Source organism: Ranitomeya variabilis, chromosome 4, assembly GCF_051348905.1.
Source record: "Ranitomeya variabilis isolate aRanVar5 chromosome 4, aRanVar5.hap1, whole genome shotgun sequence".
NCBI lineage: Eukaryota > Metazoa > Chordata > Amphibia > Anura > Dendrobatidae > Ranitomeya > Ranitomeya variabilis.
Window position 1 is genome coordinate 599,780,305 of NC_135235.1, and position 26,152 is coordinate 599,806,456.

The following is a 26,152-nucleotide window of genomic DNA, read 5'->3' on the forward strand; positions in this document are numbered from 1 at the left end:
CAGCTTTAAAAGAACTCAAAAATTTAAAGGGGGTACTAATTAAGCCCGCTGACAAAGGGGGGAATACTCAGAAAAAACTAAGTGAGAATCTAAACGCATCTGAGATGGACGGACTAAATAAAGATATTGATAATCAATTTTCTATATGGGAAAAGGAGATAAAGGAGATCAAGGCCAAAAAATTCCAAAGAGATCTACAGGATTATAAAAGCAACACGGTTTATAAATGGCAATCCATTACGGTCAGATCCCCCAATATATCTCGGTCCTCTTCTTTGTCATCATTATCCTCCAGAGAAGGAGAAGAAACGCATAATCGTTTATACAATCTGCGTAAAACCAACTACAGGAGGAGGAATGATACATCAAAGAGATATGGAAGGAATAATGGAGGTGCTTCGTCCTCCAAATTGCAGATGATTAACCTTTCTAGTTGTGAACTTACAGAGGCACAAGTTGAAGTGTTAAGCTTAGGCCTATCTTTTTCACCTACCTCACCCTTTAATTCCTTTTTAGCTATAAAAGATCTGCAATTGTTTGCTCGTAAATTAGTCCTCAAAAAATTGCATAACAAACCTACTGGGGAGGACTGGACTGATGCTGATCTACAAGCTATAGCCATTTTAGAAGAGCTGAGGGATGAACAACAACCGAACTATGGAGTAAATACAGGTAAATTTCTTCCTCCCATCCCAAAAAAATTTCCTCCATTAAATCTTTATCCTGACATTGAAATGTTCGTCAAACTGGTCACAAAAGAATTTGAGAAAATTGGAATATCTACTGTCAGATCTAATCTGTCTAGCACTCACAGGACAGCTTTAAAAGAACTCAAAAATTTAAAGGGGGTACTAATTAAGCCCGCTGACAAAGGGGGGAATGTAGTAGTCTGGCCGACTTATATGTATGAAAGGGAAGCTTATAGACAATTGCGGGATGAATCCTGCTATAAAAAATTAACATTTAACCCTACATCCAAATATCAACAAGAATTACAAAACATCTTGGATGAAGCTTTTTATAGAGGGTTGATTACAAAAGACTTGCAGAACCATCTTATTCCCCAACATCCTAAAATGGCCTGTATCTACTTTACCCCTAAGATTCACAAAAATTCTGATGTTCCACCTGGGCGGCCTATAGTCTCAGGTAATGGAAATTTATGTGAGACCATATCCAAATTTTTAGACTTTCATTTAAAACCATTAGTATCCGATCTCCCCTCTTATGCCAAAGATACTGGTGATGTTTTGAGAAAGATTGAAGGGATACCCTGGGAGGAAGACATGTGGCTCGTCTCGATGGACGTAGAATCACTATATACATCTATTCACCATCGAGACGGTATCCAAGCAGTCCAAACTTTTTTGAGAATGAGTGAACATGAACCAGATTTTGTGAATTTTCTTCTCATTTTGTTAACATTTGCTTTGGAACATAATTTCTTTATTTTTAAGGAGACTATATACCTCCAAAGGCAGGGCACTGCCATGGGTGCGGCTTTTGCGTGTTCATACGCAAACTTATTTTTAGGAATGTGGGAGAGAGGGATTTTTCTCACTGAACCAGTGGCGCACATAGAGGGGGTCCTGTTCTGGACCCGCTATATAGATGACATTTTGGTTGTCTGGCAGGGTTCAGAGCGGGACCTCCTTGATTTTGTAAAAACCCTGAATGACAATAATTTGAATATCAAATTAACTTGTAATTATAGTCAAACTACTATTGATTTTTTAGATATTCAGATTTCAGGAGAAATTGGAAAAACCCTTGAAACAGATGTCTTTCGTAAGAAAACAGCTGTAAATAATCTACTCCACGCAAAATCTTCACACCCGAGGCCGCTCATAGATGGGATACCCACAGGACAATTTTTGAGAGCTAGACGAATTTGCTCCAATGACTTAACCTTTCAGAAGCAAGCCAGTTCACTTGCAACAAGATTTGAAGAGCGAGGCTACTCTAAAAGAAGCATAAAAAGAGGTCTTAAAAAGGCCAAGGAAGCAAAACGCCCTGACCTTTTGCAACAATGTAAGAAAACTACCACGGAGTCAACAGTGCGTTTTATTTCTACATATAATGGCAAATGGTTCGAGATGAGAGAGGCCTTGAGAAAATTTTGGCCTATTTTGACAAATGATCGCACCCTCACTAAATATCTGCCGCAAAATCCGTCTATTACCTTTCGTCGATCACCCAATCTTAGAGATCAGCTGGTCCACAGCTACTATCGAGGACTACCAATAGAGAAGAGTTTTTCATCCAGAGGCCCCAAATGGGGTTTCTACCCATGTGGAGAATGCATTGCCTGTCCCAATATGCTGCGTGCTACGGAGTTTAAATCCAGTGACGGTAAGAACACATTTACCATCACGCAGCATATTACCTGCAACACGATAGGGGTAGTTTATTTAGCAACATGTACTTGCCCTAAGCCATACGTGGGACTTACATATAGGCCACTTAAAATTAGGGCAAGAGAACATTACCGAGATATACTAAAGGCAGCGAGTGTGGAAGATCCTGCACTTTTGAAGCCTATACCTAGGCATTTTAAGAAGTACCATAGCTGTGATGCCACGCTCCTGTCTGTAACCGGTATTGATAAGGTACACATTGATACACGGGGAGGGAACTGGAAGAAAACATTGGCACAGTTGGAGGCCCAGTGGATCTATAAGGTTGGTTCTGTCCAACCTTCAGGTTTAAACGAAGTCCTTAGTTTTGCCCCCTTTTTGTAATTTGATTTTTAAGCATGTTTTTTTTAATAATGTTGTTGTTGCTGGTTTTAATTTGTTTTTACCTTCTTTAGTTATGCCTATGCAATAAGCATCCTTGCTTTCATGAAGTTTTTTGGTCTTATGGCGGTTTACTATTCATCCCTGGGCTATTGGTGGTATTATGAATATCTTCGCTGTATCCTGGATTATCACCATCTCCAAGTGAAACAACAATATAACAAGCGTCACTACATGAAGAAAAATTATGTCTGTAGGATATGCATGTATTTTTATGGTGATGATTATTATATTCTGTATGGTTATTTTATATTAATGTTTCTTTCACATATTATTTTTATATTTATTCCCCGTTTAGAGGGAATTCTCACTTAAATATTGTTATGAATATATTTATTTCCCTTATTTTAGGGATTTTTTTCACCTTTTATGGTGTTTTATACGCACATTTTGGAGGGTATATATTTGTGGGTTTCATATTTAGATTAATGATTTTATTATAACAATTTTATAGCACTTTTATAACACTATTATAGTAAATATTGCAATGAGATTAATGATTCTATTTATTTGTATTTTTAGTGAGCACTTAGGATTTATTCCTATTTACTCTGTTTTTTGTCCTGTATCGGTAGACACATATTTTTCACCTTTTAATACATATATATATATAGAGCTAGATATGCACGGTCTTCACTTTTTATATTGTTACATTCAGATTTTCCCTTGACACTTACCGGCACTATGTGCGCTTGTGTGGGTCTCCTGCTCTGGTGTTTCTGTGGAGACGCGTCGCTGTTGGCGCCTGGTCCGCCCCCCGCTCTGACGCGTCGGGCCGGGGGAGTGGTCAGACGTCACGTGACGCCGGCTGGCAGTGACATCACGCGGGATTTATTCCTACTTACTCGGTTCACTTGCTTTTTATAGATGGGCACATACCCCTCACCTTCGAATACATGTGTATAGAGCTAGATATGCATGGTCTTCACTTTTTATTGTTACATCCAGAATCTCTTGTTTGACACTTACCGGCGATGTGTGCACTTGCGTGGACCTCCTGCATTGGTGTTTCTGTGGAGACGCGTCGCTGTTAGTGCCTGGTCCACCCACCGCTCTGACGCGTCGGGCCGGGGGAGTGGTCAGGCATCACGTGACGTCTGCTGGCAGTGACATCACGCGGGATTGTCGACAGAAGCGCCGTCATCAGACTGCCACTAATGAGGATGAAACTCCTGCTATTTAAGTAACTAGTAACACACATTCAGTATGCACTTTCCCTTAGACGAAGCAATACGCGAAACGCGCGTCGGGCTGCTGCTACCACCACAGAGGTAATATCCCAGGCTATTTTTTTCTTTTAGATATGTCACTTGACAAAATCCCTTTACATGTGAAATAGTTGTATGTTAAGCTGCTTTGCTATCTGAGTCACTATTTGCACTTTAAGCCTAACATTTTGTTGATATGAGATGGACTCATCATATATGAAGGATTAAATCCCATTTATATAGACTATTATGTAGGCTATTGTATTATATAGGCTCTTTGGATTATTGTACACACTTGGGAACGGCAGCAAGTTATTACAGCATATAAGCTACTAATTTTCTTATACTTATTGCATTGTATGTACTTTAAATATGCTGGTTTCTAATATATACTTTTTGAGGAATATTCCCGTTTATAGTATATCCATTGTAGCCTCTATATATTAAAACATACGGTGACATGTTTGTTTTTTTAGGGTCTACTCATTACTATTAATACGCTTGGGTATATATATTTATGCGTATAGTACCCTTTATTATTTTTATAAAGGGAAGTACCATTTCTTTTGGACTTAATTAACATCGTTTTTTGCGCATTTTTGTATAGAACACATGTTTATTAACTCTTTGTTTATCTAAACATCTTTGTATTATATTACCTCGTGGTGGTTCTTTTTTGCATATGCTTCACCTCCATTTTTATCTATTTTGTATCTATGTATGTCTTCAATAAAATTCTGTTATTTTAATGGTTATATAGCTTCTAGGTTCTTTCTTCAGATGGTTATATTGATTTGAAGCTTCGCCATTTATCTAGGCAGGTTTTTTCCTTTTTTGATCCAACAGGCACATAGCCCGCCTAAAGGATATAGTGGGATGTTTGATGCTCTCAACACCTGGTGCCGAAGGTGAATCAACTTATCAGGTTACTGATGACACTCCTGCCAATCTGAGTCCAGAATGAGCCCCAGAAACTGCTGCACCTTTAAGGGTTGTAGCCGAGACTTTTTAATGTTCAGTAGGCACCCCAAGCATTCCAGAGTGGACATTGTCCTCTCTACCTGAACTAAGTAATGATCTGCTGACCTGCCTACAATAAGAAAGTCATCCAGGTAGGGAATAATCAGGATGTTGGTTTCATGCAGGTGGGCCATGACCTCGGCAACTACCTTTCTAAAAACGCAAGGGGCCACAGCAAGACCGAAGGGGAGAGCTCTAAATTGAAAATGCCTAACCACGTTTCCCATGACTACTGCCACCCTGAGGAACCGCTAGTGATCTGCATGAATAGGCACGTGGTAGTATGCATCTTTTAGATCCAACACCGCCATAAAACAGTTTCCAAAAATTAGTTTGATTGCCGAACCAAATCGATTCCATCTTGAAAGGGCGCATTACCAAGAACCCATTTAGAGCTCTAAGATTAATGATAGCCCAGAAGGAACCATCCGATTTCTGAATCAGAAAGAGGGGGGAGTAGAATCTCTACCCCTCTCCAGTCCCCGAACATCCACCAGGACCTCCTTATGGCATAGCTCCAGGACCTCAGCCTCCAGGGCGGCCTGTTCTGAGGGGGGATGACCGGGAAGGGGTTACCATGAATTTGTCCTGCGGGATAGCAGAAAATTTAAATCTTAGCCCTGATTATATCAGGCTATGCACCCAGTCACTATTTGTAATCCGTGTCCAGGCTGGATAGAAGGCCAACAGTCTACCCTCTACGGGGGCCGCCAGTCATTCGGGCGGTTTCTCACGCACCCGCGATGATCCACAAAACATGAACCCTGTCCCTCTTTTCTTCCTCTCATCCCACTTGGCTTGGTCCCTGGAAGGCTTTCTATTACTGAACCTTTTTATACTGAAGGGACGCCGGTAAGAAGGGGTCAACAAGCTGGGGAATTTCTTTTTATCGTACCCTGCCTTCTCTAGAAGCTCATCCAGGACCGGCTCAAAGAGGTACTCCCCTTCGCAGGGTATGGAACAAAGTCTGGACCTGGCCTGAATATCCCCCAGCCAGCACTTCAGTCATAATGCTCTCCGAGCTGTGTGAGGCCCGCTGCTCAACTGAATCCGCCGAGGCATCAGACAAAAATGCTGTGGCCCCCTGAATTACCAATAAAGTGGTTAGAATGGTCTCACGAGAGGCTCCCCCTTTCATTTGAGTCTCTAGTTGGCCAAGCCAGACCATCATTGACCTGGCCGTACATGTGGATGCCACTGCTGGTGTCAGGGATCCTGCCGACATCTCCCATGCCCCCCTTAAGGAACGTTTCTGCCTTTTTATCCAGAGGGTCCTTTAGAGTCCCCAGGTCCTCAAAGGGCAATGAGGATTTTTTTGATGCCTTGGCCAACACCGCATCCAGCTTTGGGGCTTTATCCCAAGTATTTACTACAGGATCTTCAAAGGGGTATCTTCGTTTAAACGCTGGAGGCAGGGAGCCTCTCTTCTCCGGCCTCTTCCACTCCCGGTGTACCAGAGACTGAATTGTTTCAGTTAAGGGGAAAGATCTGCTCTTCCTCTGATCTAACCCAGCAACATGACATCTTGAACTGAAGGTTTCGGCTGGGACTCTACTATCCCCATAGTGCCCCTGACTGCTTTCATTAACTTATCAACGCGGTCTAAGGGGAAACAAAAGCGGCCGGAGTCCTCTTCCGAAGAAGAGGAAGATGAAAGATGAGCCAGAGGAGTCCTCATTCCCCATATAGTTAATAGGGGAGTCCGAATCTGGAAAGCTTGCTTTACGTCCTTTCCCTTATCCCTTGGATCCCTCTCCCTGGGATAGGGACTTCATGGACTCCCTCACTTCCGCTCTAATAATCTCCTTCAGGCTAGCGGCAAAGTTAGGCATCTCTTCCGCTACCTGTGGGGGGCAGCAAGCATGAGGTAATGTACCCTACCCTAGCGGCTGTCTTCTTACCCCCCACAGTGAAGCCTCACCGTCTGCTGGACACAATCTTTTCGGACGGGAGTCCGGCAATGAGGATCTGCAAAGAGCACATTCCTTGTGTCTCAACTTCCCTGTACACTCCTTTCCGTGGCAGAACAGGAGAAATAAGGGGAAGACTGCATCACCGAGTGAACATTCACGAAGATCACTTACCAGTGTTGCAGTAAGTAGGTACCAGATTACGAGGGGGCACATCTCAGCCGACACTGCTGACTCGTCTACTCTGGAGGAGCTCCTGCGGCTGGACCGACCACTTCCCTGGCCATCACCAGTATCATCACGGGTCTTTCGCCAGGCTCCTGTTGCTCACTTACTTCCATTATGACAATGGGTCAGAAGCACTGGGGCTTGTGCAGCACCATTATCCCGCTGAGCCAGCCGGCACCTGGGACGCACCCCCAGGCCCCGCCCCATCGCCACGATGACCTCAGCCGCATCACGGAGACGCCACATCACCAGCCGAGCCCCCGGACCGCCCTGGCCACTTCACCCGGCACGCCCCTGGATGCTGCCAGCACCCGGAACACACCACAGCCCCAGCAGCACGCCGGGCAGTGCCAAACCGGGGACCGCACAGATCCAAAGGGGCAAACTTACCTTCTTCCGGTGCTGGCCCTTCGGAGTCGGTAATCCTTCGGAGACCACTCCACCTGCCCGCTCACTGCCGTGTGGTCCACCCTGGACCCACCGTGGCACTTCCAGGGACCCCGAACTGGCCGAGTTAGGGGACCCCCGCTACTTGAACGACCGGCCAGGCCTGAGATCCGTCGAATCCTCACAGGTATGCTGTAGGAAAGGGGTTCCCATCAGGGACAGAAAACCAATTGATGCGTGAGAGAGGTGCCGCCCATTTGTATCTGTAGGTTTCCTGTCCCTGAAGGGTGGATCCCCTCTCTCGTGGTACTGTCATGGGAGACCGAATAAATATCTGTGACTCCACCAGCAGAATAGTGAATGCAGCTCTGGAGTATAATACAGGATGTAACTCAGAATCAGTACAGTAGAAGTAATGTAAAGTATGTACACAGTGACTCCACCAGCAAAGTAGTGAGTGCAGCTCTGGAGTATAATACAGGATGTAACTAAGGATCAGTACAGAATAAGTAATGTAATGTATGTATTATGTATTCCATCACCATCACCCAACTTTCCTGATCTTCCTCACCCAGCTATTCCTTCCTGGTATGTCCACTGGCTGCTATGACTTTTTTTTTTTTTTCCCCTTCCCCTGCATGTTTTCTCATTGTAATTCCTTGATGCCAATACACAGTTTGGCTTTATCTTTCCATTTGGATCTATTTCCCCTTGCATTTTCCCTTCTGACTTCTAATTAATCCCCTCCTGTGTCTGTGACCGGTCTTCCTGCTGCCCCTCCCTCCTGATTACACCTGGCCTATTTCATGAGCACTTAGCCTGTTATAAATTCAGAGACACAGGTCTGTCTGGACACAGGTCTGTCTGGACCTTGGTCTGTCTCTAGAAGGATAACAGCAAATATTATAGCAGAAATATGCCAGAAATGAGCCAGAAGGTAAGACTAACCACTGTTAATAAATGAACTAAATTTCATCCACTTTCCGCCACACTTCTCATCCTGCTGATATACGCTCTAACAGTTTTGGCTCCCTTACTCCTCACTCTCCTTCGCTATCCTCAAACCCCAGCACCCCCTAACCAAGTAATAATCTCTTCTTCCCTCCTGTCTCCACACCTGACCTCCTCTGCTGACTTGCTCCTCAACCTCAGATCTCTCCTAATAAAACACAAAACAAGCTGCCCACTCTCCTTCTCCCACCTGCTCTGTCTCTCTCTGCTTCTCCTCACTGCTGGCAACATATCTCCCAACCCTGGGCCCCCACAGCTCATACCTCCTATTAATACTCCCTCCTATTGCTCCCAACCCAATATAAACACCCAAAATCTTGCCCACCTCAAATCCGTGCCCATGACGCCCACCCCCGTGCACCCTCTCTCTGGATCACTATGGAATGCCCGCTCCATCTGCAATAAACTCCACGTGATTCACAACCTCTTTACCTCTCGTAATCTTTTCTTTCTGGGCATCACCGAAACATGGCTGACACCTTCTGACACAGCCTCCCCTGCTGCACTATGTTACGGTGGCCTCCACTTCACCCACACTTCTCGCCCTGGCAACAAACATGTTGGAGGAGTGGGCCTTCTCCTTTCTTCCAACTGTACCTTTAACCCAATCACACCTCTACCCTCCCTTATTCTCCCCTCTTTTGAAGTCCACTCTGTCCGCATCTACTCCCCCTACAACCTCCAAATGGCCATCATATATCGACCTCCGGGCCCGACCACTGCCTTTATTGACCAATTCTCCACCTGGCTCCTTCACTTTCTGTCTACTGACATTTCCACCATCATCATGGGGGACTTCAACATCCCCATTGACACCCACCAGTCAGCAGCCTCCAAACTCCTGTCCCTTACTTCATCCTTTGGACTTACGCAGTGGTCCTCCTCAGCCACCCACACAGACGGACACACATTAGACCTGGTCTTCATCCGTTTATGCTTCCTATCTAACTTCACAACCTCCCCTCTCCCTCTATCTGACCATCATCTGCTCACTTTCTCATCCCTGTCCTCCTCACCTGTCACCCATGTCCAGCACCATGCGCACCCACGCAGGAACCTCGCACACCTAGACACCCACACACTCTCTGACTCTATCCTACCACTGTTCTCTATATCTTCACTCTACGACACAGACACTGCCACTGCTTTCTACAATGCCCCTCTTGCATCAGCTATTGACAGGGTCGCCCCTGTCATGCTTAGCAGAGTACGACGAACCAATAGATAACCCTGGCACAATAACATCACTAAAAAGCTTCGGCTAGTATCGAGATTTGCAGAATGGCGTTGGAAGAAAACGCATTCACAAGATGATTTCACTGCACTCAAACAAGCAACACTGGCATTCAAATCAGCTCTCACCTCTGCTAAACAGGCCTACTTCACAACCCTCGTATCTTCCTTATCCCACAACCCCAAACAGTTGTTCAACAATTTTAACTCCCTCCTCCGCCCACCACTGCCCCCTCCGAGTTCCCTAATCGTTGCCAAGGACTTCAAAAATAAGATAGACCAAACAAGGCAAGTCTTTGTTGTCAAACCACCACAACCCCTTTGTATGAGAGACCAATGTCCAAACCCCATAACTTCACTCTCCAAAATCTCTGAAGGGAAGCTTGCTCATGACTTTTGGATATGAGATGGACCCCACTCCATCTTAACTTCTTCACCCCCGAGGGTGGTTTGCACGTTAATGACCAGGCCAATTTTTACAATTGTGACCACTGTCCCTTTATGAGGTTATAACTCTGGAACGCTTCAATGGATCCTGGTGATTCTGACATTGTTTTCTCGTGACATATTGTACTTCATGATAGTGGTAAAATTTCTTTGATATTACCTGCGTTTATTTGTGAAAAAAACAGAAATTTGGCGAAAATTTTGAAAATTTCGCAATTTTTCAAATTTGACTTTTTATGCAATTAAATCACAGTGATATGTCACACAAAATACTTAATAAGTAACATTTCCCACATGTCTACTTTACATCAGCACAATTTTGGAACCAACATTTTTTTTTGTTAGGGAGTTATAAGGGTTAAAATTTGACCAGCAATTTCTCATTTTTACAACACCATTTTTTTTAGGGACCACATCTCATTTGAAGTCATTTTGAGGGGTCTATATGATAGAAAATACCCAAGTGTGACACCATTCTAAAAACTGCACCCCTCAAGGTGCTCAAAACCACATTCAAGAAGTTTATTAACCCTTCAGGTGTTTCACAGGAATTTTTGGAATGTTTAAATAAAAATGAACATTTAACTTTTTTTCACACAAAATTTACTTCAGCTCCAATTTGTTTTATTTTACCAAGGGTAACAGGAAAAAATGGACCCCAAAAGATGTTGTACAATTTTTCCTGAGTACGCCGATACTCCATATGTGGGGGTAAACCACTATTTGGGCGCATGACAGAGCTCGGAAGCGAAGGAGCGCCATTTGACTTTTCAATTGAGATGGGACGCCATGTTACGTTTGGAGAGCCCCTGATGTGCCTAAACATTGAAACCCCCCACAAGTGACACCATTTTGGAAAGTAGACCCCCTAAGGAACTTATCTAGAGGTGTGGTGAGCACTTTGACCCACCAAGTGCTTCACAGAAGCTTATAATGCAGAGCCGTAAAAATAAAACAAAAATTTTTTCCCACAAAAATTATTTTTTAGCCCCCAGTTTTGTATTTTCCCGAGGGTAACAGGAGAAATTTGACGCCAAAAGTTGTTGTCCAATTTGTCCTGAGTACGCCGATACCCCATATGTGGGGGGGAACCACCGTTTGGGCACATGGGAGGGCTTGGAAGGGATGGAGAGCCATTTGGAATGCAGACTTAGATGGAATGGTCTGCAGGCGTCACATTGCGTTTGCAGAGCCCCTAATGTACCTAAACAGTAAAAAAAACACAAGTGACACCATTTTGGAAAGTAGACCCCCTAAGGAACTCATCTAGATGTGTTGTGAGAGCTTTGAAACCCCAAGTGTTTCACTACAATTTATAACGCAGAGCCATGCAAATAAAAAATATTTTTTTTCCACAAAAATTATTTTTTAGCTCCTAGTTTTGTATTTTCCCAAGGGTAACAGGAGAAATTGGACCCCAAAAGTTGCTCTCCAATGTGTTCCGAGTACGCTGATACCCCATATGTTGGGGTAAACCCCTGTTTGGGCGCACGGGAGAGCTCGGAAGGGAAGGAGCACTGTTTTACTTTTTCAACGCAGAATTGGCTGGAATTGAGATCGGACGCCATGTCGCATTTGGAGAGCCCCTAATGTGCCTAAACAGTGGAAACCCCCCAATTATAACTGAAACCCTAATCCAAACACACCCCTAACTGTTGTGAATTCCGTTCTGGAGCTCCCTCCTGTGGTTGCTAATGGTATTTTTGTGAGTTCTGCCCTTGGGCTCCCTCTGGTGGTTTCGAGTGGAACTGCTGCTCCTTTAGGTAGCTGTGGCAGCTGCCTTCACTAATCGCCTTGCTTGGGTTTGTTATTTAAACCTGCTCTGGGCTTTAGTTCATGCCAGCTGTCAATGTTCTTGGTTGGATTTGGTTCTCTCCTTGGATTTCTCATATGGCCTGTCCTTGTCAGGAAAAGATAAGTTTTTGCTAAGTTTTTGTTTGTCCATTTGCCTGGACTCTATTGCTCTGCAGATATGTCTCTTTTTGTCCAGCTTGTCACTAAGTCATATTCAGGCTAGCTGGAAGCTCTGGGAAAGCAGATTTGCCCCTCCACACCGTGAGTCGGTGTGGAGTTCATTTTTGTAAACTCTGCGTGGATTTTGTAGTTTTAGTACTGACCGCACAGTATCCTTTTCTCTCTGTCTATCAAGTTTAGTATTGGCCTCCTTTGCTGAAATCTGATTTCATTTCTGTGTACGTCATTTCCCTCTTCACTCACAGTCAATATTTGTGGGGGGCTGTCTTTCCTTTTGGGGTTTTCTCTGAGGCAAGATAGCTTTCTATTTCCTCCTTTAGGGGTAGTTAGTTCTTAGGCTGTGAAGAGGTGTCTAGGGAGAGTCAGGAACATCCCACGGCTATTACTAGTGTTGTTGTTAGGATTAGGGACTGCGGTCAGTAGAGATACCACCTTCTCAGAGCTCGTTCCATGTTGCGTTTTAGCCACCAGGTCATATCAGTGTGGCCTCTTAACCACCAGGTCATAACACCTAATCCCAGCGGTAACCCTAACCACACCTCTAACCCAGACACACCCCTAACCCTAATCCCAACCCTATTCCCAACCGTAAATGTAATCCAAACCCTAACCCTAACTTTAGCCCCAACCCTAACCCTAACTCTAGCCCCAACCCTAAATGTAGCCTTAACCCTAGCCCCAACCCTAGCCCCAACCCTAACCCTAGCCCTAACTCTAGCCCTAACCCTAACCCTAGCCCTAACCCTAGCCCTAACCCTAACCCTAGCCCTAACCCTAGCGGGAAAATAGAAATAAATACATTTTTAAAATTTTTTTAATTATTCCCTAACTAAGCAGGTGATGAAGGGGGGTTTGATTTACTTTTATAGCGGGTTTTTTTAGCGGATTTTTATGATTGGCAGCCGTCACATACTGAAAGACGCTTTTTATTGCAAAAAATATTTTTTGCGTTACCACATTTTGAGAGCTATAATTTTTCCATATTTGAGTCCACAGAGTCATGTGAGGTCTTGTTTTTTGCGGGACGAGTTGATGTTTTTATTGGTAACATGTTCGGGCACGGGAGATTTTTTGATCGCTTTTTATTCCGATTTTTGTGAGGCAGAATGACCAAAAAACCAGCTATTCATGAATTTCTTTTGGGGGAGGCGTGTTGTGAACTCTGTTTTCAGGCTCCCTCTTGTGGTCACTGCTGGTATGGTGTGACTTTTGCTTTGGGCTCCCCCTGGTGGCTTTGTTTGTTATCCTGCTGGTCTCTGGCTATCAGCTGGTTCGTTATCCTCTGGGAGGTTCCTATATAGCTCTGTTTTGCTTTCACTTGTTGCCGGCTGTCGATGTAATCAGTGCTACTCAGATTCCTTCTGACTACCTTGCTCCCAGTCCATCCAGGACAAGCTAAGTTTTGTTTGCTCATTTTTTGATCAGCAGTGTTTATCATGTTTCCTTGTCCAGCTTGCTAAAATGTGATTCCCTCGCTTGCTGGATGCTCTAGTGGACGTGGACTGAGTTTCTCCCCACACACCATTAGTTGGTGCGTGGGTTCTTGAAATCTCAGGATGGATATTTTGTAAGGGTTTTTTATTGATCGCATAGACCCCTGCTCTATTTTCTGCTTTCTAGTACTAGTGGGCCTCTTTTGCTGAATCTGATTTCATCCCTACGTATGTGCCTTCTTCTTACTTCACAGTTAATATTTGTTGGGGGCTTCTATATCTTTGGGGATTATTTCTCTGGAGGCAAGCGAGGTCTTTCTTTCTCTTTAGGGGTAGCTAGTTCCTCAGGCTGGCTCGAGACGTCTGGGAATTTTTTAGGCACGTTCACCGGCTACCTCTAGTTGTGTTGGATAGGTTCAGATTTGCGATCAGTCCAGGTACCATCTCCCTAGAGCTTGTCCTTAGTTTATTCACTTGCTGGTCTATTCATGATCCTCAGCCACTAAGGATCATAATAGTACAGCCGGCCTATAAAGTGTTAATTGCATGGTAGAAGCAGGAGAAAAGAAGCCTTGAGAATTTTTATTTTTTTTTGCCGTGTGTCTTGCTGCTGTGGCTAGCTTCTCTCCTCCTCTTAATCTTGGTGTGGCGCTGAGTTCAGCTGCTGACATGGATGTCCAGAGCTTGGCTTCCAGTCTGGATCATCTTGCTGCTAGGGTTCAAAGTATTCAGGATTTTGTTGTTCACAGTCCTATGTCAGAGCCTAGAATACCTATTCCGGAGTTGTTTTCTGGAGATAGATCTAGTTTCCTGAATTTTAGGAACAATTGTAAGTTGTTTCTTTCTTTGAAACCTCGTTCCTCTGGTGATGCCGTTCAGCAAGTTAAGATTATCATTTCCTTTTTGCGCGGTGACCCTCAAGATTGGGTCTTCGCATTGGCGCCAGGGGATCCTGCATTGCTTAGTGTAGATGCGTTTTTTCTAGCCCTTGGATTGCTCTATGAGGAACCTAATCTTGAGAACCAGGCTGAAAAAACGTTATTGGCCCTCTCGCAGGGGCAAGATGAAGCAGAGGTGTACTGCCAGAAATTTCGGAAATGGTTGGTGCTTACTCAGTGGAATGAGTGTGCCCTGGCTGCAAATTTCAGAGAAGGTCTTTCTGAAGCCATTAAGAATGTCATGGTGGGGTTCCCTACGCCTGCAGGTCTGAATGAGTCAATGACTCTGGACATTCAGATTGATCGGCGTTTGTGGGAGCGCAAACCTGTGCACCATTTGGCGGTGTCTTCTGAACAGACACCTGAATCTATGCAATGTGACAGAATTCTGACCAGAAGTGAACGGCAAAATTATAGACGGCAAAATGGGTTGTGCTTTTACTGTGGTGACTCAGCTCATGTTATCTCAGCATGCTCTAAGGCTGGTTTCACACTTGCGTTTTTGTCTGCAGCGTTTTTTGCACAAAAAACGCATGCGTTTTTTCCCCCTATATTTAACCTTGAAAACGCATGCGTTTTTTTTGTACGCGCTTGGTCGCGTTTTCAAACGCATGCGTTTTTTTCTGCATGCGTTCTTTTTCAAAAATGCAACCTGTAGTATTTTTTTGCGCGTTTTTTTTGCCGCGAAAAAACGCATGCGTTTTTTCGCGGCAAAAAAATGCATTGCTGTCTATGTAAACGCATGCGTTTTTAAGCACATGCGTTTGTTTGCGTTAAAAACGCATGCGTTTTTATAGAAAAAACCCAGAAAACAGACTGAAAAGCCACCCACCACCATCAAGGTGATAAAGGGATCTAAACCCTAACCCTAAGGGTATGTTTCCACGGTCAGGAAACGCTGCTTTTTTGACGCTGCGCAGAGCTGCAGCGTCAAACAAGCAGCGTCCAGATGTTCCAGCATAGTGGAGGGGATTTTATGAAATCCCGTCTCCACTATGCGTGGAAACCCGCACGCGGCGGCCCTGCGACTACGGACATGCTGCGCGTCTTTTCAGATCGCAGCATGTCCGTTCACCTTGCGGGGACGCAAGGCATATCACAGGGCGCTATGGGTGAGAGCGATCATCCCGGATGTGAAGAGTTAACACATCCGGCATGATCGCGTCCCAGAAAAGGGGCGGGGCTTAGCGCCGAGCGGCTTCGCCGCTGCGGCGATACCGCCGGCCATCCTGACAGTGGAAACATACCCTAACTCTACCCCTAACCTCACCCCTAACCGTTTAATGAACATTTTCTGACAGTCATAGTGCCACGTATTTAAGTGCCACGTATCACTTATTTCAGTGCCACGTATTTCAGTGCCAAGTATTTCAGTGCCACGTATTTCAGTGCCACGTACCACGTATTTCAGTGCCACGTACCACGTATTTCAGTGCCACGTATTTCAGTGCCACGTATCACGTATTGAGTGCCACGTATTTCAGTGCCACGTACCACGTATTCAGTGCCACGTACCACGTATTCAGTGCCACGTACCACGTATTTCAGTGCCACGTACCACGTATTCAGTGCCACGTACCACGTATTTCAGTGCCACGTATTTCAGTGCCACGTATCACGTATTTCAGTGCCACGTATTTCAGTGCCACGTATTTCAGTGCCACGTATTTCAGTGCCACGTATTTGTTACGTTTAGGGGTTAGGGGTAGGGTTAGGGTTAGGGTGACCAGGACATTCTTCTAATAAAAAGCTACCCCTAACCCTAACCCTAGCTAATTCTACTATTAGTGGATTTGCTAGTTGATTTTTTCATGGGGGAAAAAAAAAACAAAAAAAAAACGCATGCGTCTAAAAAACGCGGCGTTTTGCCGCGATTACATGCGTTTTTTCACCACATGCGTTTTTCAAAAACGCATGCAGATCAAAACGCAAGTGTGAAACCAGCCTAAGCGCAAAAAAAAGGTTGATAAATCTGTCACCATTGGTACTTTACAGCCTAAGTTCATTTTGTCTGTTACCCTGATTTGTTCCCTGTCATCTTACCCGGTTAATGCTTTTGTAGATTCAGGTGCCGCCCTGAGTCTGATGGATTGGTCATTTGCCAGGCGCTGTGGTTTTGATTTGGAGCCTTTAAAATTCCCTATTCCACTAAGGGGAATTGACTCTACACCATTGGCTATGAATAGACCTCAGTACTGGACACAAGTGACCATGTGCATGACTCCTGTTCATCAGGAGGTGATTCGCTTTCTTGTACTGCATAATTTGCATGATGTCGTCGTGTTGGGTCTACCATGGTTGCAGACTCATAATCCAGTCCTGGATTGGAAAGCTATGTTGGTGTCAAGTTGGGGTTGTCAGGGAATTCATGGTGACGCTCCTGTGGTGTCAATTGCTTCGTCCACTCCTTCTGAAGTCCCTACGTTTTTGTCAGACTACCAGGATGTATTTGAGGAGCCCAAACTCAATTCTCTACCTCCTCATAGGGACTGTGATTGTGCTATAAATTTGATTCCTGGTAGTAAGTTTCCTAAGGGACGACTTTTCAATTTATCTGTGCCGGAGCATGCTGCCATGCGGAGTTATATAAAGGAGTCTTTAGAGAAGGGACATATTCGCCCGTCCTCATCCCCTCTTGGTGCAGGATTCTTTTTTGTGGCTAAAAAGGATGGTTCCCTGAGACCCTGTATTGATTATCGCCTTTTGAATAAAATCACGGTCAAATTTCAGTATCCTTTGCCATTGTTAACTGATTTGTTTGCTCGCATTAGGGGGTCTAGTTGGTTCACCAAGATAGATCTTCGTGGTGCGTATAACCTTGTGCGTATAAAACAGGGTGATGAATGGAAAACTGCATTTAATACGCCTGAAGGCCATTTTGAGTACTTGGTGATGCCTTTTGGACTTTCTAATGCTCCTTCAGTCTTTCAGTCCTTTATGCATGACATCTTCCGTGAATATCTGTATAAGTTTATGATTGTGTATCTGGATGATATTCTGTTTTTTTCGGATGATTGGGAGTCTCATGTTAAGCAGGTCAGGATGGTCTTTCAGGTCCTGCGTGACAATGCTTTATTTGTGAAGGGCTCAACATGTCTTTTTGGAGTCCAGAAGATTTCTTTTTTGGGTTTCATTTTTTCTCCTTCTACTATTGAGATGGACCCAGTCAAGGTTCAGGCTATTCATGACAAGACGCAGCCTACATCTGTTAAGAGTCTTCAGAAGTTCTTGGGTTTTGCTAATTTTTACCGTCGCTTCATAGCTAATTTTTCTGGCGTTGTTAAGCCTTTGACGGGTTTGACAAAGAAAGGTTCTGATGTGACTAATTGGTCTTCTGCGGCTGTGGAGGCCTTTCGGGAGCTGAAGCGTCGGTTTTCTTCGGCTCCGGTCTTGTGTCAGCCAGATGTCTCACTTCCCTTCCAGGTGGAGGTTGATGCTTCCGAGATTGGAGCGGGGGCTGTTTTGTCGCAGAGAAGCCCCGAAGGCTCTGTGATGAAGCCATGTGCTTTCTTTTCAATAAAGTTTTCGCCTGCCGAGCGGAATTATGATGTCGGTAATCGGGAGCTGTTGGCTATGAAGTGGGCATTTGAGGAGTGGCGACATTGGCTCGAGGGAGCTAAACATCGTGTGGTGGTCTTGACTGATCACAAGAATTTGATTTATCTCGAGTCGGCCAAGCGGCTGAATCCCAGACAGGCTCGTTGGTCGTTGTTTTTCTCTCGTTTTGATTTCATGGTCTCGTACCTGCCGGGTTCGAAGAATGTGAAGGCTGATGCTCTTTCTAGGAGTTTTGTGCCTGACTCTCCTGGAGATTCAGAGCCGGCTGGTATCCTTAGAGAAGGGGTGATTTTGTCTGCCATCTCCCCAGATTTGCGACGTGTGCTGCAAGAGTTTCAGGCAGATAGACCTGACCGCTGTCCACCGGAGAGACTGTTTGTCCCGGATAGATGGACCAACAGAGTCATCTCCGAGGTTCATTCTTCGGTGTTGGTGGGCCATCCTGGAATATTTGGTACCAGAGACTTGGTGGCCAGGTCTTTTTGGTGGCCTTCCTTGTCGCGGGATGTGCGTTCCTTTGTGCAGTCTTGTGGAATTTGTGCTCGGGCGAAGCCTTGCTGTTCTCGTGCCAGTGGTTTGCTGTTACCTTTGCCTGTCCCAAAGAGGCCTTGGACGCACATTTCCATGGATTTTATTTCAGATCTCCCTGTCTCTCAGAGAATGTCTGTCATCTGGGTGGTGTGTGTTCGTTTTTCTAAGATGGTCCATTTGGTGCCCTTGCCTAAGTTGCCTTCCTCCTCCGAGTTGGTTCCACTGTTTTTTCAAAATGTGGTTCGTTTGCACGGGATTCCTGAGAACATTGTTTCTGACAGAAGATCCCAGTTTGTGTCTAGATTTTGGCGGACCTTTTGTGCTAAGTTGGGCATTGAATTGTCTTTTTCGTCGGCCTTCCATCCTCAGACGAATGGCCAAACCGAGCGAACTAATCAGACCTTGGAGACTTATTTAAGATGTTTTGTTTCTGCTGACCAGGACGACTGGGTTACTTTTTTGCCGTTGGCCGAGTTTGCCCTTAATAATCGGGCTAGTTCTGCTACTTTGGTTTCTCCTTTTTTTTGCAATTCGGGGTTTCATCCTCGTTTTTCCTCGGGTCAGGTGGAGCCTTCTGACTGTCCTGGGGTGGATTCTGTGGTGGATAGGTTGCAGCAGATTTGGAACCATGTGGTGGACAATTTGAAGTTGTCACAAGAGAAGGCTCAGCTCTTTGCCAACCGCCGTCGCTGTGTGGGTCCCCGACTTCGCGTTGGGGACTTGGTGTGGTTGTCTTCTCGCTTCGTTCCTATGAAGGTCTCTTCTCCTAAGTTCAAGCCTCGGTTTATCGGTCCTTATAAGATTCTGGAAGTCCTTGGCCCTGTGTCATTCCGTCTGGACCTCCGGGCATCATTTGCTATTCATAATGTGTTCCATCGCTCGTTGTTGCGGAGGTATGTGGTACCTGTGGTTCCTCCGGTTGAGCCTCCTGCCCCGGTGCTGGTTGAGGGAGAATTGGAATACGTGGTGGAGAAGATCTTGGATTCTCGTGTTTCTAGACGGAGGCTCCAGTATTTGGTTAAGTGGAAGGGCTATGGTCAGGAGGATAATTCTTGGGTTGTCGCCTCTGATGTTCATGCGGCCGATTTGGTTCGTGCCTTCCATGTGGCTCATCCTGATCGCCCTGGGGGTTTTCATGAGGGTTCGGTGACCCCTCCTTAAGGGGGGGGTACTGTTGTGAACTCTGTTTTCAGGCTCCCTCTTGTGGTCACTGCTGGTATGGTGTGACTTTTGCTTTGGGCTCCCCCTGGTGGCTTTGTTTGTTATCCTGCTGGTCTCTGGCTATCAGCTGGTTCGTTATCCTCTGGGAGGTTCCTATATAGCTCTGTTTTGCTTTCACTTGTTGCCGGCTGTCGATGTAATCAGTGCTACTCAGATTCCTTCTGACTACCTTGCTCCCAGTCCATCCAGGACAAGCTAAGTTTTGTTTGCTCATTTTTTGATCAGCAGTGTTTATCATGTTTCCTTGTCCAGCTTGCTAAAATGTGATTCCCTCGCTTGCTGGATGCTCTAGTGGACGTGGACTGAGTTTCTCCCCACACACCATTAGTTGGTGCGTGGGTTCTTGAAATCTCAGGATGGATATTTTGTAAGGGTTTTTTATTGATCGCATAGACCCCTGCTCTATTTTCTGCTTTCTAGTACTAGTGGGCCTCTTTTGCTGAATCTGATTTCATCCCTACGTATGTGCCTTCTTCTTACTTCACCGTTAATATTTGTTGGGGGCTTCTATATCTTTGGGGATTATTTCTCTGGAGGCAAGCGAGGTCTTTCTTTCTCTTTAGGGGTAGCTAGTTCCTCAGGCTGGCTCGAGACGTCTAGGAATTTTTTAGGCACGTTCACCGGCTACCTCTAGTTGTGTTGGATAAGTTCAGATTTGCGATCAGTCCAGTTACCATCTCCCTAGAGCTTGTCCTTAGTTTATTCACTTGCTGGTCTATTCGTGATCCTCAGCCACTAAGGATCATAACAGTGGCGTTTATACCGTTCCGCGTTTGGTAAAATGGATAAAGCAGTTTTATTCTTCGGGTCATCACGATTACAGCGAAATTTATGGGAATAATTTTTTTTATTTATTTAGGAATTTTTTTTTAATTTTTTTTTTTTACTTTTTTACTTTGTCCCAGGGGGGGACATCACAGATCGCTGATCTGACAGTTTGCACAGCACTCTGTCAGATCACCGATCTGAGTTCCAGTGCTGCAGGCTTACCAGAGCCTGGTCAGCACCCGGAAGTGATCCCTGCAGGACCCGGATGCAGCCCCGCGGCCATTTTGGATTTGGGGCCTGCAGGGATAGGAGGTAAGAGACCCTCGCAGCAACGCGATCACATTGCGTTGCTCCGGGGGTCTCAGGGAAGCACGCAGGGAGCCCCCTACCTGCGCGATGCTTCCCTGTACCGCCGGTACACTGCGATCATGTCCGTAACCGCTCCTGGCACATAGTGCCAGATGTCAGCTGCGATAGGCAGCTGACACCCGGCCGCGATCGGCTGCGCTCTCCCCGTGAGCGCGGCCGATCGCATATGACGTATTATCCCGTCGGTGGTCATACGGGCCCACCCCACCTCGACGGGATAGTACGTCAGATGTTAGAAAGGGGTTAAAACTACCCTAACTACTGTAAACCTAGGTACTAAAATAAATACACAAAACACAATATTTTGGTTGTCAAAATGGCCACAGCTTTTATTCAAATCACAGGATTAAATAATCACAGTAGGAGTCAGGTGGAGTGCTAGTACATTGGGATTCACAAGTACTGCGATATCCCCAGCTGTCTGACATCACCAGGACAGACAGCCATAAAGGGGCGGCACGCACTGGCTTGCCATTCAAGCAGAGCCAGTAAACTTTCAGGGCACCAATGACCCTATTATCCTCACTCCTGTGCTTAACCACTGTGCTTGCCCCTGATTGATGTTACCATTACAACGTCCTTGAGGCTGGCCACCAAAGCCGAGCCTGCTCACCACCATGAGGTTTTACATCCTCTATTAGTTAAATTGAGTCCACCTTAACTTGTCTGCAACTTCCACCTGACTCCTAAACTGCAAAGCCGTGACGGGTTATAAATTCCAAGTCTCATTTGCCACTTTTCTTTTTTTTTTTTTTTTTTAATAATTAAATCATTTTTGTAAACTTAAAAACTAGAAGTCCCTGCAAAAGCATTAATGGGACTAAACTTGGCAAACCTCCGACTCACAAAGAGTCATCCTACAGCACTCAGGAGAGGAAAAACCTCCTGTGGAGGAAGCCTCCAGGGAACTATGGCTTAAGGATTGCCCTTCCCTTGGGCTAAGAAGGTTACCACAAATAATAACTCTTTATAGCCAATATACAATTGAACCTGGTACAAGATATACAATGACAAATTCAAAAATACAATAAAGCATCTATCATTATACAAGCAATAATTAAAAAGTTTTAGGACAGAGATTATAAACAAGGCGGGAGGGCGGGTAATGTTTCCTCCTGTCCATCCTGTGAGAGAAAGAGGGAGAGCCAGAGTTGCCTCCCCTATATAAGCCCCACCCTCCTCACAGTAATACATCAGGCACAAACATCTAAACTCCTGCCTCTTAAAGCAACAACACTCTTGTTTAAAATCTACACCGCAATACAAACAAAAGCTGCAGGAGTTCTCGGTCCACCCATCCTCAGTCATGTTCACCTCCGTCTAGTCTCTGGTGGTTTCTTCTTCTCTCCAAATCACACCTCACCACTTGTGCACTTGACCCCATCCCATCCCACCTCCTCCCCAACCTCACCACCACACTAAACCCATCTCTTCAACCTTTCACTAACTTCTGGTACCTTCCCCTCTGCCTTCAAACATGCCACAATCACACCTATCCTCAAAAAGCCATCCCTTGACCCAAGCGGTATGTCCAGCTATCGCCCCATATCTTTGCTCCCATTTGCTTCCAAACTCCTTGAGCAGCACATCCATTCTGAACTTTCCTCTCACTTTACATCTAACTCTCTCTTCGACAACCTACAATCTGGATTCCGTCCCCACCATTCCACTGAGACTGCCCTGAATAAAATTACTAACGACTTACAGCCAAAGCTAACAGACAATTCTCTATACTCCTCCTCCTAGACCTGTCCTCTGCCTTCGACACAGTTGACCACTGCCTCCTACTACAGATCCTCTCTTCCTTTGGGGTCAAAGACCTTGCCCTATCTTGGATCTCCTCATACCTTGCCAACCGCACATTTAGCGTTTCCTACTCCCATACTACCTCTTTGTCTCGCCCCCTCTCTGTTGGAGTCCCTCAAGACTCTGTCCTAGGACCCTTACTCTTCTCAATCTATACACTGGGACAACTCATAAGGTTCTATGACTTCCAGTACCATCTATATGCCGATGACACTCAGATCTACCTCTCTGGCCCAGATGTCACCTCTCTGCACTCCAGAATCCCAGAGTATCTATCAGCCATATCCTCCTTCTTCTCCTCTCGCTTCCTCAAGCTCAATGTGGACAAATCTGAACTCATTATCTTTTTCTCCATCACGCATATCTTCCCTACCTGATCTATCTATCAAAATAAATGAAATCGCACTTTCCCCTGTCCCCAAAATCCGCTGCCTCCGAGTAACCCTGGACTCTGCCCTGTCCTTCAAACCGCACATCCAAGCTCTCGCCACCTCCTGTCACCTCCAGCTCAAAAATATTTCCAGAATCCGTCCTTTCCTCAACCCACACTCTACCAAAATGCTCGTGCATGCCCTAATCATCTCCAGCCTCGACTACTGCAACATACTCCTCTGTGGCCTACCTTCTAACACTCTCGCACCCTCCCAGTCCATCCTTAACTCTGCTGCCCGCCTAATTAATCTCTCTCCTCGCTACACTCCTGCTTCCCCTCTTTGCAAATCCCTTCACTGGCTCCCAATTTCCCAGCGAAACCAGTTTAAATTACTAACACTGACCTACAAAGCCATCCATAATCTTTCTCCTCCGTATTTTTCCACACTAATCTTTCAATATCTTCCCTCACGTAATCTCCGGTCCTCCCAAGACCTCATCCTCTCCTCCACACTTATTCGCTCCTCATCCAATCGCCTCCAAGACTTCTCCCGAATATCCCCCATCCTCTGGAATTCAGTGCCCCAAACACATCCGATTATCCACTACTTTTGGATCCCTCAAAAGAAACCTGAAAACCCACCTCTTCAAAGAAGCTTACAGCCTGTAAAGACCACATGGCCACCTCAACACCATTGGAGCTACTCTCGACCTACTGTCTCCTTCCCCATAATCCTGTAGAATGTAAGCCCGCAAGGGTCCTCTTCCCTCTGTACCATTCTGTCATTGTTAGTTTTGTTTACTGTAAGTGATATTTGTATTTTGATGTAACACCTTCTCATGTACAGCACCATGGAACTAATGGTGCTATATAAATAAATAATAATAATAAATAATGTACACACTGACTCCACCAGCAGAATAGTGAGTGCGGCTCTGGAGTATAATACAGGATGTAACTCAGAATCATCATAGACAGGCACGGTTCCTCACACAAATCAGTCCATATGGTTTATTTGAACTCCGCATAAACCAGACAGGGTACAGTCCGTTTCATTACAGCCACAAAACATTACAGGACATCAGACAGTTCATGTAGCAGATAGGCTTCTCTGCTGTATATTATGATCCCCTTGTCCGGGGTTACCTCTCAGGAGTTTCCACTCCTCACACTGACTTCAGGTCAGTCCCAGGTCCTCAACACAGACCGTCCAGGTCTACGGTCTCCAGGTGCTTCCAGGACGACCCCACTCCCAGGAGTCTCCAACACCGACCGTCCAGGTCTACGGTCTCCAGGTGCTTCCAGGACGACTCCACTCCCAGGAGTCTCCAACACCGACCGTCCATGACCTTGCACAGGAACAAATGGCTCCATACACAGGAACCTCACAAGACCATGTGACCCACGCCCTGGTCACATTATCTACCCTTAACCACACCCATGGGTGGGAGTGTGGTTGTGTGGCTAGTTTGTCCCGTCCATCTTACACAACTAGCCTAGTAAGTCCCCCATGATCATTGTACAACATCACACAAACTCTTGTGGGACTACAGGTCCCAGAACAACCACGTTACATCAGACTTACCACGCAGACTCCCTCTGCGACACATATCGGCCATTCACCACACTACCAGTCACTGTTTCATCATATCCCTGCCTCCAAGTGCATCTTGAAGAGCACACACAGCGCCCCCTGGCTGTAACATTGGTCACTACACCACAATGTACACAGTGACTGCACCAGCAGAATAGTGAGTGCAGCTCTGGGGTATAATACAGGGTGTAACTCAGGATCAGTACAGGATAAGTAATGTAATGTATGTACACAGTGACTCCACCAGCAGAATAGGGAGTGCAGCTCTGGGGTATAATACAGGCTGTAACTCAGAGTGCTATGCAATCTCGCACCTTGATTATGAGGTTGTGGACAGCGCTTCCCTTGTTCTGCGGGGACAGGTGCTGCTGCACGGCTTTTCTTGCCCCTATCACGGTGAGCAGGATGAGGGTGTAGGAGATCAGGATTACTGTGCAGGGAATGATGTAGCAGAACACAAAGAGTGCCACGATGTAGGAGATGGCCCTGTGCTCCTGGTTGGCAGCTTTCCAGTCTATACAGCAGGCAGTGCCATATGGCTCCGGACCATAACTCCCCCAGTCCGCCAGGGGCGCCGTAGCAAACACGAAGGCATAGGCCCAGACGCACAGCAGCAAGATACGGGAGTGAGAGGAAGAAAACTTGTTACCTGCAAATAGAGTAGGAACATAGGCTGAGCCTGCAATAAATCATGCTATACACGCATCGCTGCAATACTGGGAAGAACAACTTTTTAATATGACTTGTATTTCACACTTTGTTCTAATGATTTCTGCTTGCTGTGATTGAAAAGAAATGTTCCTGCTTATAGTTTACAGGTTAAATGTTTTTGATGCATATTTTCCCATTAATTTACATGAGTGAAAAACTGCAAAAAAACTGAAAGAATATACAGTACATGCTGCAGATCTGAATAAAACGCTTCAAAGGTTCAAATCTGCAAGGAAAAAATAAGCCGCATGCGCAGGAGATCTCAGAAATGTAATTCGCATTTATAGTACTGTAAAAAGCTGCGCAGTGGAAAAACGCAACGTGTGAACAAGCCCTTAAGGTTGTTATGGAACTATGGGAGAAGATGCCAAACCTAAACGTCACTCATGAAACTTGTCACTCACCATACATGGGGTAACAGACCTTTATGCAGCAGACGGCGCTTAGGACTGTGAGGTTCGTCAGGCTACAGAGACCAAATAGGACACCACAAAACGCATAATATTTACAGACCAGTCGGTTAAAGAGCCACCTAAGGAGAGGAGGAAGCGGCTGTTATTCTCCAGAATATGAGACAGAGAGAGGAGCAAATGTGGGGAGACCTCCTGGAGGTGGGGTGCTGGAGTGTGCCCCA

At 45.5% G+C, this 26,152-nt stretch overlaps 1 protein-coding gene across 3 annotated transcripts in view; it reads right to left on the reverse strand.

Moving 5' to 3' along the window:
- Nucleotides 1-26,152, reverse strand: part of LOC143769222 (opsin-5-like) — a 71,851-nt gene that overhangs the window by 22,314 nt on the left and 23,385 nt on the right. For all 3 annotated transcript variants that reach the window (XM_077257765.1, XM_077257764.1, XM_077257763.1), the window contains 2 exons: nt 25,923-26,050; nt 25,122-25,456 (listed from right to left, as the gene is read on the reverse strand). In XM_077257765.1, the coding sequence (XP_077113880.1) occupies nt 25,122-25,456; nt 25,923-26,050 (463 nt within the window). The remainder of the gene's footprint in view (nt 1-25,121; nt 25,457-25,922; nt 26,051-26,152) is intronic.